Here is a 14,312-nt window from a genome sequence, read left to right on the forward strand (position 1 = left end):
CATAGTGGAGCGTAGCTCAGGAGGATTTTATGCTCAGTCATGGGATTTCTGAATTGTAATTATAGCTTCTCATCCTGCCTCCTGAAATAACTCGTGTAGTCTTAAATAATGTGCACTTGCCTGCAATAACACTCCTTAATAATACTGCAAATTCAGCATATTAAATATTGTACCATAAATATTGTTCTGCTTAATGTAAGTAAAGTTAAAACATTCATATTTTGTTGTGCAACTTAATCCTAAGAATGCTTACTGAGAAGTAAGCTCCACTGAAGCAAGTGTGCTTATGCTATGGACACAATGCAGGAAGATGTTCACCCAGAAAGAATGCTTGTGTGTTCCTCTCTCTTTGTCCCTCTTTTTTAAAAAACCAAAACCAAAACCTTGACCTGAAATAATATGAATGCATGAATGCTGAGTTGGACTGAGTTAGGCTGCAAGTCTTTGAGTCTAATGTAGAAAAACACTGAGTATTTTAACAGTGTGGTCCTATGCAAGTTTGTTCAGGCATTCCTTCTAATTTTACAGGACTTAACACCAAATAATTTTGCCTAAGACTATTTAGAATGTGAACTTTAATCTAATGCACACTTATTTGGTATATTGAAGCTAGTGGTACTTATAGAAGTGTCAAAGCTGCACAGTAACAAAATGATAAATGTAACTTAAGTGAACTTGAGGATCTTTTGTTTAGATTCACTAAGACTGTAACCAGGACTTATTGCCAAATAGACATGCATTGGATTTTTATGTTTTTTAAAATTAAGACAAATCTTGTAAATAAGCCACAAACAGTTACTAGCCTGAAATACTTGTTTTACTATCTTGCTGTGGGCTAGTAGAGGAGTGACAGAGTGCATTGCCTCCTGCAGCAACCCTCTGCATTTCTAGCTGATTGTGAAGGAGGGGCTTCCCTCTGGTTGCTTGGTTGGGAGGAGCAATAGGAAACTTCATCCCCCTTGCACCAGCCTACTCACCTGCAAGCAGTTCTTGTCACCTATAGCTACCAGGGGAGTGCTTAAAATCCAAGTATCCAAAATTTTTAGACAGATGTGACCTTAACAGCAGTCCTTGGAAGTTTAGAACTGTTAGTTCAAACAGAATAGCTGCTTTAAGTTTAGGTTTAACCTGCTCCCATTGAAATCTGCAGGGCTTAAAATAAAGATTTCTTTGGATCATGCATTTAGTATAGTGTTGTGGTGCAGCACTTTGAATTTTGAGATAGTGCTGGTAAGTGAATTTACAGCCATTCCTACTGAGGTCATTACTGTAAACTAGTCAAGGTTTTCCCCCTTCTCTTCAACCCTAATTGCTGCTCGGAAATATCACCAGCAGGAATAAACTGATTTCTTTCCTGAGTGTATCGGTCTTCAAGTGATGAGGGAAATGTTGAGTTTAATCTCAGTCCCTTCAAAAAATATGACTTATGAAATATTTCCTCTTTTAATCAACAAATACTGTATTTTAGGAGCCTTGCTTACTGCAGAACATGTGAAGGATCATGTTAAAATTTCAGTTGAAGAAGGCCAAGAGAACATTCTACGGGTATCTGAGTAAGTGCCTTGTATCTTTGCCATTAGTGCTTTTAAAAGTCAATTTATATATTTATGCTGTTGAGTGCAGGGCAGAAGAAAGAGTAATATGATTTAATGGTTGCTTGTGGGATGAATATTTAGCCATCTCACTTCTTTGCTCCTGTTTAACCTCTATCTTCTGTATTATAAAGCTATTATATGTGTATATATTTACATACTGCTCTTTTTTATTGCTACTTTTTATGTAAAAAACTCTTCTTCAGTTCTTCGTTGAACTGAGTTTGGAGTGGTATTATTAATAAAATTAATTTAGGAATTCTCCTGTTTGTAATTATTTTGTTTTTACTATCTTTATTAGGCTTAGAATCCATTTTATCTGTTTTAGCACCCGACAACTAAAATAGTATTCTTACTGTAAACTAATTGATTTAAATCAGTTGTGCAATTTGTATTTCACTTCCCGTCTTTTCCCCTCCTCCCCCAAACAATATTTCATTGTAAATGGTTACCTCAATTTAGTTTGGTAAAGATACTGGCTGTTTCACCACTCTTTGTCCCTTCTTCATCTTCAGAGTAAAGGGGCTGACACTGGTTCACTCATTTCTATTAGCTAGTTGTGAATAAGGTAGATCCAGGGGCACCTTCCCCATCAAGAAGCAGGGACCAGAGAGGAGCAGCACCCGCTTCTCTTCATTCCAAGTAGAAAAATGCTAGTTTTTAAGTTCAGAATAATAAAAAGGAAGATTGCCCTGAGAATATCTATATCTATATCTCTCCTGATACATTATTTAAAAAAAATCATGTTGCCACCTTTCTTGCTTGATAGTTAATTGAACATCATCAAACTTCCGAGGGAGGAAGGGAAAGGAGAATGTTAGCTGCTTTGAGACTCCTGAAGGGGAGTGAAAGGCGGGATATCAAATCCAAACTCTTCTTCTTCTTCTTCTTTTAAAGGTCTAAAAAGGGGCAGGCACTTAAATGATTTTTTTATTATTTGGTAGAATGCCCATTAGTTCATTTAAAAATAACTTACTATGCTGCTTTTATGATCCATCCTAATGCAATTGTATTTCAGTCTGGAGAAGCTCATGTATTTTTCTTTCTCTCCCCCCCCCCCTTTAAATAGTCAAGTTACATTTACAGATGTGAATTCCATAGCTCGCTATTTGGCTAGAATTGCCACATCTGCTGGATTATATGGATCTAATTTGCTGGAACACACTGAGGTATGAATCAATTGCTTATATTTGAGATTGCCTATTTGATTATTCCCCCTGCTATTTGATTAACCTTAAATGTTGCAGAGTGTTATTAATTGAATGATGTGTAGGTTGTGTATTTCTTTTAATATTTTCCTAATGACAATGGGTGGTAATCAACTAAGTTTTAGTTCAAAATAGTCCCACTTAAATTAGCGAACTGCAATGCACGCTGTGTGCGGCTGCCCTTGAAAATGGTGCAAAATGTGGTGTCTTGACTCCTCCCTGGAACAGGATATTGCCAACATGTTACTCCACCGTTGAAAGAATTTCACTGGCTGTTAATTACCTACTAGGAAAAGCTCAATGTGCTGGTTTTAGTGTGGGAGGCATCTCTGGCAGGGGACTCATTGTGCTTCTTCTGGGGTAGTTTCTCCATCCTTGGTCCCTACCCTGCTCTCAGTTCTCCCCTGTGGCTCCTCCCCTGTGACAGCAGCCACACCCCAGGAATGGCTTCAACTGGCTGGCTAAACCAGATGAGAGTAGCCAATGGGTCTCAAACCCTCAGTGCGTTAGGGACCTCCCGTGCATGTGAAGATAGGCTCCAGCAGACTGAGTGGCTGAGACCAATAGTTGGTTTTCAGTAGATCTATACTGATTAAAACTTAGGTTAATAGCACCCAGTGTTTGATTTTTGTTGTTGGCTATAAACAACACTTTTATATACGTAACTTGTTACATAATATTTAAGCAAAAACAACTCTCTTCTTTTCCAAAGGTTGACCATTGGATGGAGTTCAGCACCACAAAGTTGTCTTCTTCCACCAGTTTTGCTTCAGCAGTTCAAGAGCTCAATAACTGCCTTTCTCTGAGAACTTACTTGGTTGGGAACTCTTTGAGTCTCGCAGATTTCAGTGTCTGGGCAACACTAAAAGGTAAATAATATAGAAAATGTGTTAAAATTGCAGGACCTTGATAACTACTCATTTATGTATTACATTCACCAAAGTGTTAATATCTTTTGAAATTAAAATCCAAAGAATTCTCTTCTTATTTTTTCATACTAGTAAATTTAGTGAGACCAGCCGTTTTCCTTCTTTTTGCTGTGGGAAGTGTTCTGTAATTTTATTGTTTTAATGTAATGGCTGTTTTAAATAGATTGTTTTAATTAATAGCTGCTCTGGAAGCACTTTTAGGTTTGAAGAGTTAGATATTAATGTCAGATTAAATAACATATAATGTTTTGCATGAATTAAATTCTGCAGCATAATAGGTTGCATACCTCATTTTTGTTATATGAATGAAAGTAACTCTATTCATGGAAGGCTACAACCCATGAAATCTACAGATCTGTTACATTATTGTTTAAACAGCTTTTCCAACTGTGTTTTTACCATTTTTGCCAGTGAATTATTTTGTAATGTGATACCACTTTCCCCCCAAAATTGCATATGTTTGAGGAGACCTGTACACCTGAACAGCTCAGTGAATGCATCTATTCTGTGCCCTCCCTAAAATTAAAGCGTAGAATTTGATTTTTTTCTAGTGGTGTGTTCTCATGGCTCAGCTTCTAATATTGATCTGTGCTGATGTTTGGTGTGAATCATGTCAGTAAGAAATCCTGCCAAACTGTCTGATTCCTAATGTTTAATAAAACATAGCTTTTCCCCCCAATAGGCAACAGTGCAGGGCAAGAGCTGTTACTTCATGGTAAAGCTCCAGTTCATGTAAAACGCTGGTACAACTTTCTTGAAACACAGCATGTTTTCCAGTCAGTAGGTTCCAGGTGGACTGTGGGAGCTGCTATTCCAAAGACTAAAATGGTAAGCTTTTTGCTGATTAGGCATTTCTGGCTCATATTCTACCAGAGTTCTGTCATCTAACTAAGGGTGGATGTAAATGATTTTATCTGCAAAGTGCTGAGCAGAAAAGGTCACAATGGGCTGCTGCACATCTGAGACGTAAAAGATCTGAATCAGCAGTGTTGTTAGCACAGTTTTCAAAAGAAGAATGGGAGGAAATTAAAAGCTTGCTCATTACTTTGTGACTTTTCGGTTGGTCCTTATAAAAGGTATCGCACCACTGTTGCTTTTAGATTTTTTTTCTGGTAGACCAGCACAGCTAACAGCAGTTTTTGTCTTTCTGTGCAATGTAGCCTATACAGTGGTACCTCGGGTTACAGAGGCTTCAGGTTACAAACTCCACTAACCCAGAAATAGTACCTTGGGTTAAGAACTTTGCTTCAGGATGAGAACAGAAATCGTGTTCCGGAGGCATGGTGGCAGTGGGAGGCCCCATTAGCTAAAGTGGTACCTCAGATGAAGAACAGTTTCAGGTTAAGAATGGACCTCAAGAACAAATTAAGTTCTTAACCCGAGGTACCACTGTATTGGATGTAGTGCTCAAAGTACAATAAAAAGTATGTTAAAGAAACAAGCATATTCAGTTTAGAATTGAACTGTTAAGATGCAAGCTTTAACTGATACTAGTTGTGCCATTCTAACAACCTTGTCATGTTTCAGCTTAGGGATTTGCTCACAGTAGCAATCAGTGGGAAAGGACAGGGACACTTATCTGACTTCCTGTCACTGACTTCACTGTGTTTGCTGGGATGGGTAGGGAGGTCAGCATGGTGCAATCTCACCAGCAGGAGCTCTGGATTGACTCCTTTGCTGCATTTGCACTGCGCCAGCCTTTCTGCTGCCTCACCCCTCTCCCTCCAGGTAAGCTCAGTGTTGTAACGGGAGGACAGATAAGCACCACCACTTCTCCCTGCTGACCACTGCTGTCTGTTCAGTAACAGAAAGATAATACTGGAAGGTCCCCATTCTAGATGCTGGGGGCACAAGGGGGGGGGGTAGAGCTGCCAGGGGAATGAGGTGGCAGAAAAATCCTCTTCCGCCAGCCGCCTTTTCTCTGGATCCAGCCCATTGAACTTGTGCTGCTGTTCATAGAGCCCATCTCAGATAATTATTTACTCACTCAGTTGTTACTGCTAACTTAGCTTTCATAATAGAAGTCTGTGTGTTTCTGTGCTCAGTTTGTGATTTAATAATTTCATTCATTGTTTTAATTTTAAGGCAGCAGAGAAGAAGCAAGATGTTGGGAAATTTGTTGAACTCCCTGGAGCAGAGATGGGAAAAGTCATTGTTAGATTTCCTCCTGAGGCAAGTGGGTAAGTTGACATTTGTAGGTTGGTGTGTGTAAGGACTTTTAAACCCACACTCTTTTCGCAGTGTGAAAGATATAGAGAATGGATTTTCTCTTGTAATTTTCATAAGGAAAGGAGAATTTAAAAACCATGTTACTTTTAAATTACTTTTTAAAGCGTGTTCTTTTGTATGAAACTGCTTATCTTTAGATGCCCTTCTCATGTAACTGAAAAATGTATGTGTCAAACATGAAGGAAAATAAAGTATATTTTGAGAGTTTTATTTCCATCTCATTCTGTCCTGGGAAACCTCAGTGTTCTGCATGATTACTGTTAGCTCACATTTCTTTTAATTGGGAAATGTAAAGATTCACAATATTTGTGTTTTATCAGTTAAATATTTTAGCTTACATAGGCCTGTATCGAAAGAACTGTGAGTGGAGCTTCACTTAGGGGATAGGGCTTTCCTTTCCTTGCTCCCTTCCTTCTGGAGCCTCTTTTTTGAGCTTTTTTTTGATGATAATCAGGCTATAGAATGGTTTTTGCCATATCAGTTATTGAGTATTGTGGTAGGCATTTGTCTTGAAAGTGATATAAAGTGTACCTTAAACAAAAGAATGGTGGTGTGTCCATGTACAATTCCTAAGTCACTGACTTCAAACATTAACTTGGTCTGAGTCCAAAAACAATTGGATTCTGTTCTCAAGAGGCTATGAAGTTATGACTGAAAGAAAAAGTTTTAAGTTTTTTTTATATTAAACAAAACATACTTTACAGTGGCAATTAAAGAAGGGAAATACTACTATTTTGCCTCTTCCTTTGGCGTGCTCTATGTTTTACTTTACTTTCCCCTTGTATCCAATGTTCTTTTTTTCTTGACATTCTTTTCTGCCTAGATACTTGCATATTGGACATGCAAAAGCTGCTCTGTTGAATCAGCACTACCAGGTCAACTTCAAGGGTAAACTGATCATGAGGTTTGATGATACAAATCCAGAAAAAGAAAAAGAAGATTTTGAAAAGGTATCTTTTCATAATGATATCTCATTCTGGGTATAGAAATTGTTTTGATTTCTATACAGTTCTTTTTGTTAGCTATGGAGTGGGTGGGGACACCTTACATAACACAAAGGGTATCATTCACACAGGTGCTTTAGGAATAGCCTGGGGCTGAACCTAAGTCCTTTCCACCCAAATGTTGTCCTTGCTTTTTTCAGCAGACAGTTGGCTGTTTGGCCTCACCCATGTGCTTCTAGGCTTTCAAAAGTTACCTTGGGTGATATGGGATGAAACAACAGAGAAGAAAAGCTCATTGCACTGGAATAAAATATGAACAGAGCTAGAGAAGATCTCTCTCTTATGGATTTATTTGATTTACAATGCAAACTATGAAATCAAGTACAGAGCCTGATTCATTGTGAAGCTGGGCTTTTAAAAAGTGTTTTTTAAAAGACCACATTGATAGCAAATGAACCTCTCTCACCCCAATGCATATGCATTAATAGTGCTAAGAAGCCAAGTGGGCATGCTATAATTGCACTGAGGATCTTGTTCTTCACTTGGATGGCTCTGGTTCCCACCTAAGATGACCTATTCAGAAGGAAACAGTGGCTAATGGTATCAGAAGGTACCGAGAGGTTGAAATTGGCAGTGAGATCTAGGATATCCTCATGCACAATTCAGAAATGCAGAAATTGTTATTCTCTGGATTAATTAAGCATTTAGAAAAAACTAAATTGACATAGTAAGATTTCGAAGTTATTTTGTAGAGCTCTGTAAGCAACCGCAACCCCCAAAGACCTACTGGATCAGGTGAAAATATGGATCAGGTGAAAAAGGCAAGATCTGTCAGTGAGAGGACTTCATACTAGGATTTTTGTATATCAAGTTAATCCTTTCAACATTTATATCTTCAGGTTATCTTGGAAGATGTTGCAATGTTGCACATCAAACCAGACCAATTCACATACACTTCGGATCATTTTGAAACCATAATGAAATATGCTGAGAAGCTCATTCATGAGGGGAAGGCTTATGTAGATGATACGCCAGCAGAACAAATGAAAATGGAACGAGAGCAAAGAACAGAGTCCAAGCACAGAAATAACTGTAAGATGCTTTGTCTGGCTTCCATCTCTATTTGCTTTGTTAATTAGTTGCTTAGTTTTTGTTGTTACTATTGTTGTTATTATCATCATTTATTAAATCTGAATACCACCCTTCAACCAAAGATCACAGGATGGTTCACAACATAAAAATACAAAATGAGAACCCAAAATACATAACAGTAACAAAAACAAATCAAGAACCCACTTCCCACCAACACATTTAGAAGAACATAGCATGCTAATCAGCCCAAGGCCTGGTTGAAGAGGAACATTTTTGTCTGGTGCGTAAAGATATGTAATGAAGGCACCAGGTGAGTCTCCCTTGGGAGAGCATACACAAATGGGGAGCCACTGCAGAAAAGGCCCATTATTGTATTGCCACCCTCTGGACCTCTCATGGAGGAGGCACACAAAAATGGGCCTCAGATGATGATCTCGTTAATTTTTTGCATATGTAGTTAAAAGATCATCATGTTGTAGATCTGGGAAAGACCTCTATCTGAGATCCTGGAGAGATGCTGCCAGTCAGAAGAGACAATAGTAGCTAAATAAATCAATGGAATTTCAGATGAGAAAATGTTAAACTCTTTAGTTAAAGTCATTGCCAAAATACCTGCTAGGCTAGAGTTGCTGTCAGTTTTAGCTCCGTTCTTGTTGGAGGTGTCTCACTTTTGGTAAATAATATTTCATAGTACCAGAGCTGGGTTATTAAATCTGAACTAAATCTTTGCCGTTTTATAGCTGTTGAGAAGAACTTCAAAATGTGGGAGGAAATGAAAAAGGGAACGGAATATGGGCAGACCTGCTGTCTACGAGCAAAAATCGACATGAGTAGTAACAATGGATGCATGAGGGACCCAACTCTTTATCGTTGCAAAAACCAGCCACATCCACGAACAGGAAATAAGTACAAGTATGTGTTAAGAAATGGGACTTGCAATTCACTTAGTGATAGGGCCACTTACAGTGAGATTAGTAGTGGGCCTCAGGCTACTGTGCTCTCAGTTGCAGAATGAGAGACTCTCCCAGTCCTTCTTTCAGTGCACAGGGAGGGAAGCAAACCAGATGCTGGTTTGTCATTACCTGCAAACCAGCACTCATGGTTTGTTTCTCTATTAACAATCCACAAGAGCTGTTTCACATGTCATGCCAAGCCAATTTCTGGTTTGTTTCCTCCTCAGCATGCTAAAGGAAAGACCAGGGGAGGATTGACTCGTGAATTTTTGAAGTGTTGCCCAGCACACTGTACATTCTTGCTAAACCATACTTAAAATTTAGCGATGGTTTCTCATTAAGTGTGGATGGGGCCACTGAATTGGTGTCTTTATCTTTGGCCCTTTATCAAATTAAGTTGAGTTTTGCTTTGCCTGATGAAATCCCAACAGTATTATGGAAAACCTCTTCTTTTCACAGCAGCTTCTGGCCTTGCCAGCATAGCTTTGTCTGATTAAAACACTGGGCAGAGATAACATTTTGAGGGGATCCCATCCTAATACTACTGTGGACTGGGGATGCACTTTCCAGGGAGAATTAGAGAGCGGTTTCTTAACCCTTCCTTCCTCCTTTTAATCTCTTTCTACTCCCTCCCAAATCTGAAATGGGAAGTGAATTGGGAAAAAGCACACACTGTGTGTGTGTGAGAGGGGGGGGGGGTTTGCTGGGATTGGAAGCCATGGAAGATGTTAAGTATTCTTCCTTGCAGGTGGCCCCCTGCTCCCCCCACATTCTTACTATCTCAGTAAAAAGGGATTTGGGGTAATAACGGAGTTTCACCCTATTAATTTTTTGCTCCAAAGAAGCTTGCTTTATGAACAGTTACAGCTGGGCTCAATCCTCTACTATCAGTGAGCTCAAAAGAAAAACCTTCCTATTTTCTCTTTCACTTTTTCATTCTAGAAAAGCAGTTCCTGGAACTAGCTCATTTCCTATAATTACTGTGGAACTACCTCACTCACTAGTTCCTGGAACTAGCTCACTCACTATAACTACTGTGTTTGTGCTGTAACGTTAAAGTTTTGCTTCTGTTATATATTTAACAGAAGCAAAACCTGAACATTACAGCACAAGCACTTTGTTTGAGAACAAAGGTACAACTGTACAGTATAGTGTTTGAGCTTGGTTTGAAGATAGTAGAAAGTTCTTTTTTCCTCTTTCATTAACAGTAGTCATCACAACAGGCTAAATCTTTCTGTTGCTTTAGAGATTGCTTATTAAATTTATTAATAGTGTGTGCAGTGCTCAACACTTTCAGTGTGCACATGAACCTTACTTGCATTTTTTCTTACGTTTCAGTATTTATCCCACGTATGATTTTGCCTGTCCCATAGTTGACAGTATTGAAGGTGTCACTCATGCATTAAGAACAACAGAATATCATGACAGAGATGAACAGTTCTACTGGATTATTGAAGCCTTGGAAATAAGAAAACCATATATCTGGGAGTACAGCCGCTTAAACCTCAACAACACTGTATTGTCTAAAAGGAAGCTCACTTGGTTTGTCAACGAAGGGCTAGTGGATGGCTGGTATGTTAAAGGAGTTAAACGTGGTAGGAGTTAAATGTGCACATTTGTTTTGCAATGTAATCAGTGTATAGATAATTTTTCATAAGCAGTATCTTACACTAAAAATAAGTTGATGTGGCTTTTTTTTTTTTAATTTACAAAATCATTCCAAAGAATGAAGAAATTAACAGGTTTACAACTTGCTAGATATTGTGTTAGTCAATATATTTTAAATACCCTTGCTCAGTCTTTTTAATCAAACAACTTTTCTTAACTGTCAGTGTTAGACTTTCAAACTCAGATAATAATTGTTCAGAATTATTGACAAAAATAAATAAATAAATAAATAAATAAATAAATAAATAGAATAATTTATTATTTATACCCCGCCCATCTGGCTGGGTTTCCCCAGCCACTCTGGGCGACTTCCAACAAAATATTAAAATACAATAGTCCGTCAAACATTAAAAGCTTCCCTAAACTTCTAAAAGTCTGGTAGTTGTTTTTCTCTTTGACATCTGATGGGAGGGTGTTCCACAGGGCAGGTGCCACTACAGAGAAGGCCCTCTGCCTGGTTCCCTGTAACTTGGCTTCTTGCAGCGAGGGAACTGCCAGAAGGCCCTCAGCGCTGGACCTCAGTGTCCGGGCAGAATGATGGGGGTGGAGTTTTGTGCTCAGTTTTGTGATGAGCAATGTTTGAATATGTAGGTTCAAAGTAGGGAAAGTGTGTGGGTCTCCCTGCACTCTTCTTTTAATGTAATCTTTCCTTTTCAACTGAGGTTTCAAACATGGGGAACAGAATGTGGCAGAAATCTACCTAATAGTAACAAAAACCATGCAAAAGGAATGGTGGATTAATTTACTTTTCCATGGCCACCTGCACAATTATTAGTACTACATTAACCAGGTTAACCAGATTGAGTTTTTCTTCACGTCACTTGTATACCCAAAAAATATAATTGGAAAGATGCTCGTTCTTCTCAAGTGTCATTGTTGACAACTTTTTACTACATATAAATTAAGCAAAATGAGTAGAAATCTCCAAAAATAAGAGAGTTAAAGTCTCAGAAAGTTTGGTATGAATGTTAATAACATCCCTTGGGTAACTATGTAATTATTTAAGAAATCAATGGTACAATGCATGCATGTTTGTTGAAAAATTACTGTTACTTTCTGATATAGTGTTTTAGATATACATTGTATCATTTTCAGCAAAACCATTTCCAGCAAACACTCTTCTGGTCCTTATATTGATCTGTGCTTATGGGATGCCTGCTGTTCTTGGGAAAATACCCAAGAATTAAGCAGGTTGCTATGAATTCATCAAAGTCAGTATCGCAGCTTTTGCAGGATAAAAGAAAGATGTGCAGGCTGTTGGGAGAGCCAAAATAAAAAGAGAATTTTAAGAATCCTCTCTTCCAAGTTTATTCAACATAGGCTTCTTGATATTGTCACAGTTTTGCATTGTTAAATTAAGCAGAAATTCCTTTCTATTAGGGATGACCCAAGATTCCCAACTGTGCGTGGTGTCCTAAGAAGAGGCATGACAGTTGAAGGACTGAAACAGTTTATTGCTGCACAGGTAGGTGGTTGCATGTCCACTCTCCCTTCAGCTGGAGTGTCTTTGTAGATCTAGTTACAGGTAGGTAGCCGTGTTGGTCTGCCGTAGTTGAAACAAAATAAAAGAAATTCCTTCCAGTAGCACCTTAGAGACCAACTAAGTTTGTTATTGGTATGAGCTTTCGTGTGCATCTGAAGAAGTGTGCATGCCTCTAAGGTGCTACTGGAAGGATTTTTTTTTATTTTGTAGATCTAGTCATTTTATAGACGAGTCCTTCTTTCAAGAACATCAGGAAAGTCTTCCTCTTGTGACTTTGATTGTTCAGTTGTCCAATCCATGGGTAGCCTTTTACAAGTTTTTGGGCTATATTTCCCATAGTACTACCAACCTTACTGTGAAACATAGACCACTCATTCTCTGAGATACTCTACCAGGGACCATAGGATTATGATTTAAAGAAGTTGATACATCATATTAACATTTGGAAAATAACAATACATCAAATAACTATAGCATGTTCAATATCTAACTGGACAATTGATCCATCTTTAATTTACCCTCAGACTTATACCTGAAACTTTTAAGAAAGCATAGTGTGTTAAAGAAGATCGTCTCTATTTTGCAACAAAGAATGATTACTTATTGATGGATTCCTCTCACCCCCAGCAAGACACTTATTTCTAGTCCTGAGGAAGGATGTTTATTTTTGTAAAGAAGTAAGGCTGTGGAAGAGGAATGGTTAAAGTAAATAAGATGTAATTCAAAATGCAACAACAAATAACACCATCAAGATTTATGGCCTTTCTTTCTCCTATCCCCCTCTTCCCATTATCTTTTACAGGGCTCCTCTCGATCAGTTGTAAACATGGAGTGGGATAAAATTTGGTCGTTTAACAAAAAGGTACATGCTCCTCCATTTTGATCTGATGACATTTCTGATTGACACCTGCTCTCTTGTTGCTGGTTGTGAACCCAGCGTTCTTTGGAATGCTCTTCAAAGACTAGCTAATGCAGTATGTTGCATCACCTTGCTCCTCATCTTCAGGAAAATGGAATGTCCCCTCTTGCTAACCAGGGCTAACACTAATCTTGCTGACTTCTGCCAGTCTGATACTGAATTGTTGTTCTTGAATTGTGTGGGAGATAATGATATTTTGCTAATGTAAACTCTGATGAAAATTCTGCATTTCATTTTTCTGCTTTCAAGCTGCGAGCTATCTGTAAGAAGGTATTACTTAACGCTTTTTCAGCCTTAGCATATAGCTTACAGTATTGTAAGCATACATAGCATAAGCCATCACTGTGCAACTTCTCATAGCACAACCACGTTTGCTTACATAGCAAGAGCTGTGTATTTCCATCTTAAAATGCATTATTCCTGTTCTAAAGGGGAAATAATGATCTGAGTCTGAATTTCTCAACGGAGAAGAAAGTGTCACTTTTAATTTACAATGCTGGACATGCTGCCTTTCTGCAGTGTACTGAAGGCGTTAACATTTTCTCTCTCAGACAGCAAGTAAAGCTCATCTGATGTGTCTTAATTTAGCATCAAATAAGGAATACTGCATCTTGACATGGTTAGTCGCTTCTTTGGCAGCAGATGCTTGGACACTATAATAAGGCGAACTGTTTGTGTCTGTCTGCACAACTCTGTGGCTGTTCTTATTCTTTTAACTTGAGTCTGGATTTTTGCTTGTTTTCAAGGAGGCTTGCCCCAGAACTAAGTATTTGCTTGCCTGGCATGTGTCTTGTATTCTCCTAAAGCCCTTGTCATTTGTTCTCTTTATTTTATATGAGGGATTATCAATTGGTTCTTTTTGTTGCTGCATAGATGGACACTAGTGTGCCAAACAAATTTATAAACACCATTGGCCTTAAATTTATGTTGTTGTTCACTTCTTGGCACTGTATGCTGCCTTATGCATTCACCCTGGGGCAAGAGTGAAAGCGAAGGCATTGAATTGGTTTGTAGGACCAAGTATTGAGCTACTGAGAAAGCAAAAATAATGAGTCAGTAGCACTAGAGAAAAGCAAACTCTTAACAGTTAGATTAATTCAAGTATACCCAAATAACCTCTGTTTGTTAGTGCAGTCAACAAACTGCGCTGGTTAGCTGTGGAGCAGTTAAAGTTTTGCTTTTTTGTGAATACTGATAAGAAAATTATACCTCTTCACACCTATTAAAAAGTAACACAAGTGTTGCTGATACCTGGATCTAATCCAAAGTCAGATTATTGAATTTAGACTCCTGGG

The 14,312-nt window shown here is 38.3% G+C and overlaps 1 protein-coding gene across 9 annotated transcripts in view; it reads left to right on the forward strand.

Annotated features, from left to right (window-relative positions):
• The window catches only part of EPRS1 (glutamyl-prolyl-tRNA synthetase 1), a 40,564-nt gene that overhangs the window by 1,281 nt on the left and 24,971 nt on the right, over positions 1-14,312 (forward strand). For 5 of the 9 annotated variants that reach the window (XM_053383120.1, XM_053383127.1, XM_053383118.1 and 2 more), the window contains exons 2-13: positions 1,469-1,553; positions 2,662-2,761; positions 3,513-3,669; positions 4,412-4,557; positions 5,815-5,909; positions 6,782-6,908; positions 7,802-7,994; positions 8,735-8,906; positions 10,286-10,519; positions 11,996-12,080; positions 12,901-12,960; positions 13,267-13,287. In XM_053383120.1, the coding sequence (XP_053239095.1) occupies positions 1,469-1,553; positions 2,662-2,761; positions 3,513-3,669; positions 4,412-4,557; positions 5,815-5,909; positions 6,782-6,908; positions 7,802-7,994; positions 8,735-8,906; positions 10,286-10,519; positions 11,996-12,080; positions 12,901-12,960; positions 13,267-13,287 (1,475 nt within the window). The remainder of the gene's footprint in view (positions 1-1,468; positions 1,554-2,661; positions 2,762-3,512; positions 3,670-4,411; positions 4,558-5,814; positions 5,910-6,781; positions 6,909-7,801; positions 7,995-8,734; positions 8,907-10,285; positions 10,520-11,995; positions 12,081-12,900; positions 12,961-13,266; positions 13,288-14,312) is intronic. The other 4 variants (XM_053383121.1, XM_053383126.1, XM_053383119.1 and 1 more) reach the window with 1 other exon arrangement.

This window comes from Podarcis raffonei, chromosome 3 (genome assembly GCF_027172205.1).
Source record: "Podarcis raffonei isolate rPodRaf1 chromosome 3, rPodRaf1.pri, whole genome shotgun sequence".
Lineage (NCBI taxonomy): Eukaryota > Metazoa > Chordata > Lepidosauria > Squamata > Lacertidae > Podarcis > Podarcis raffonei.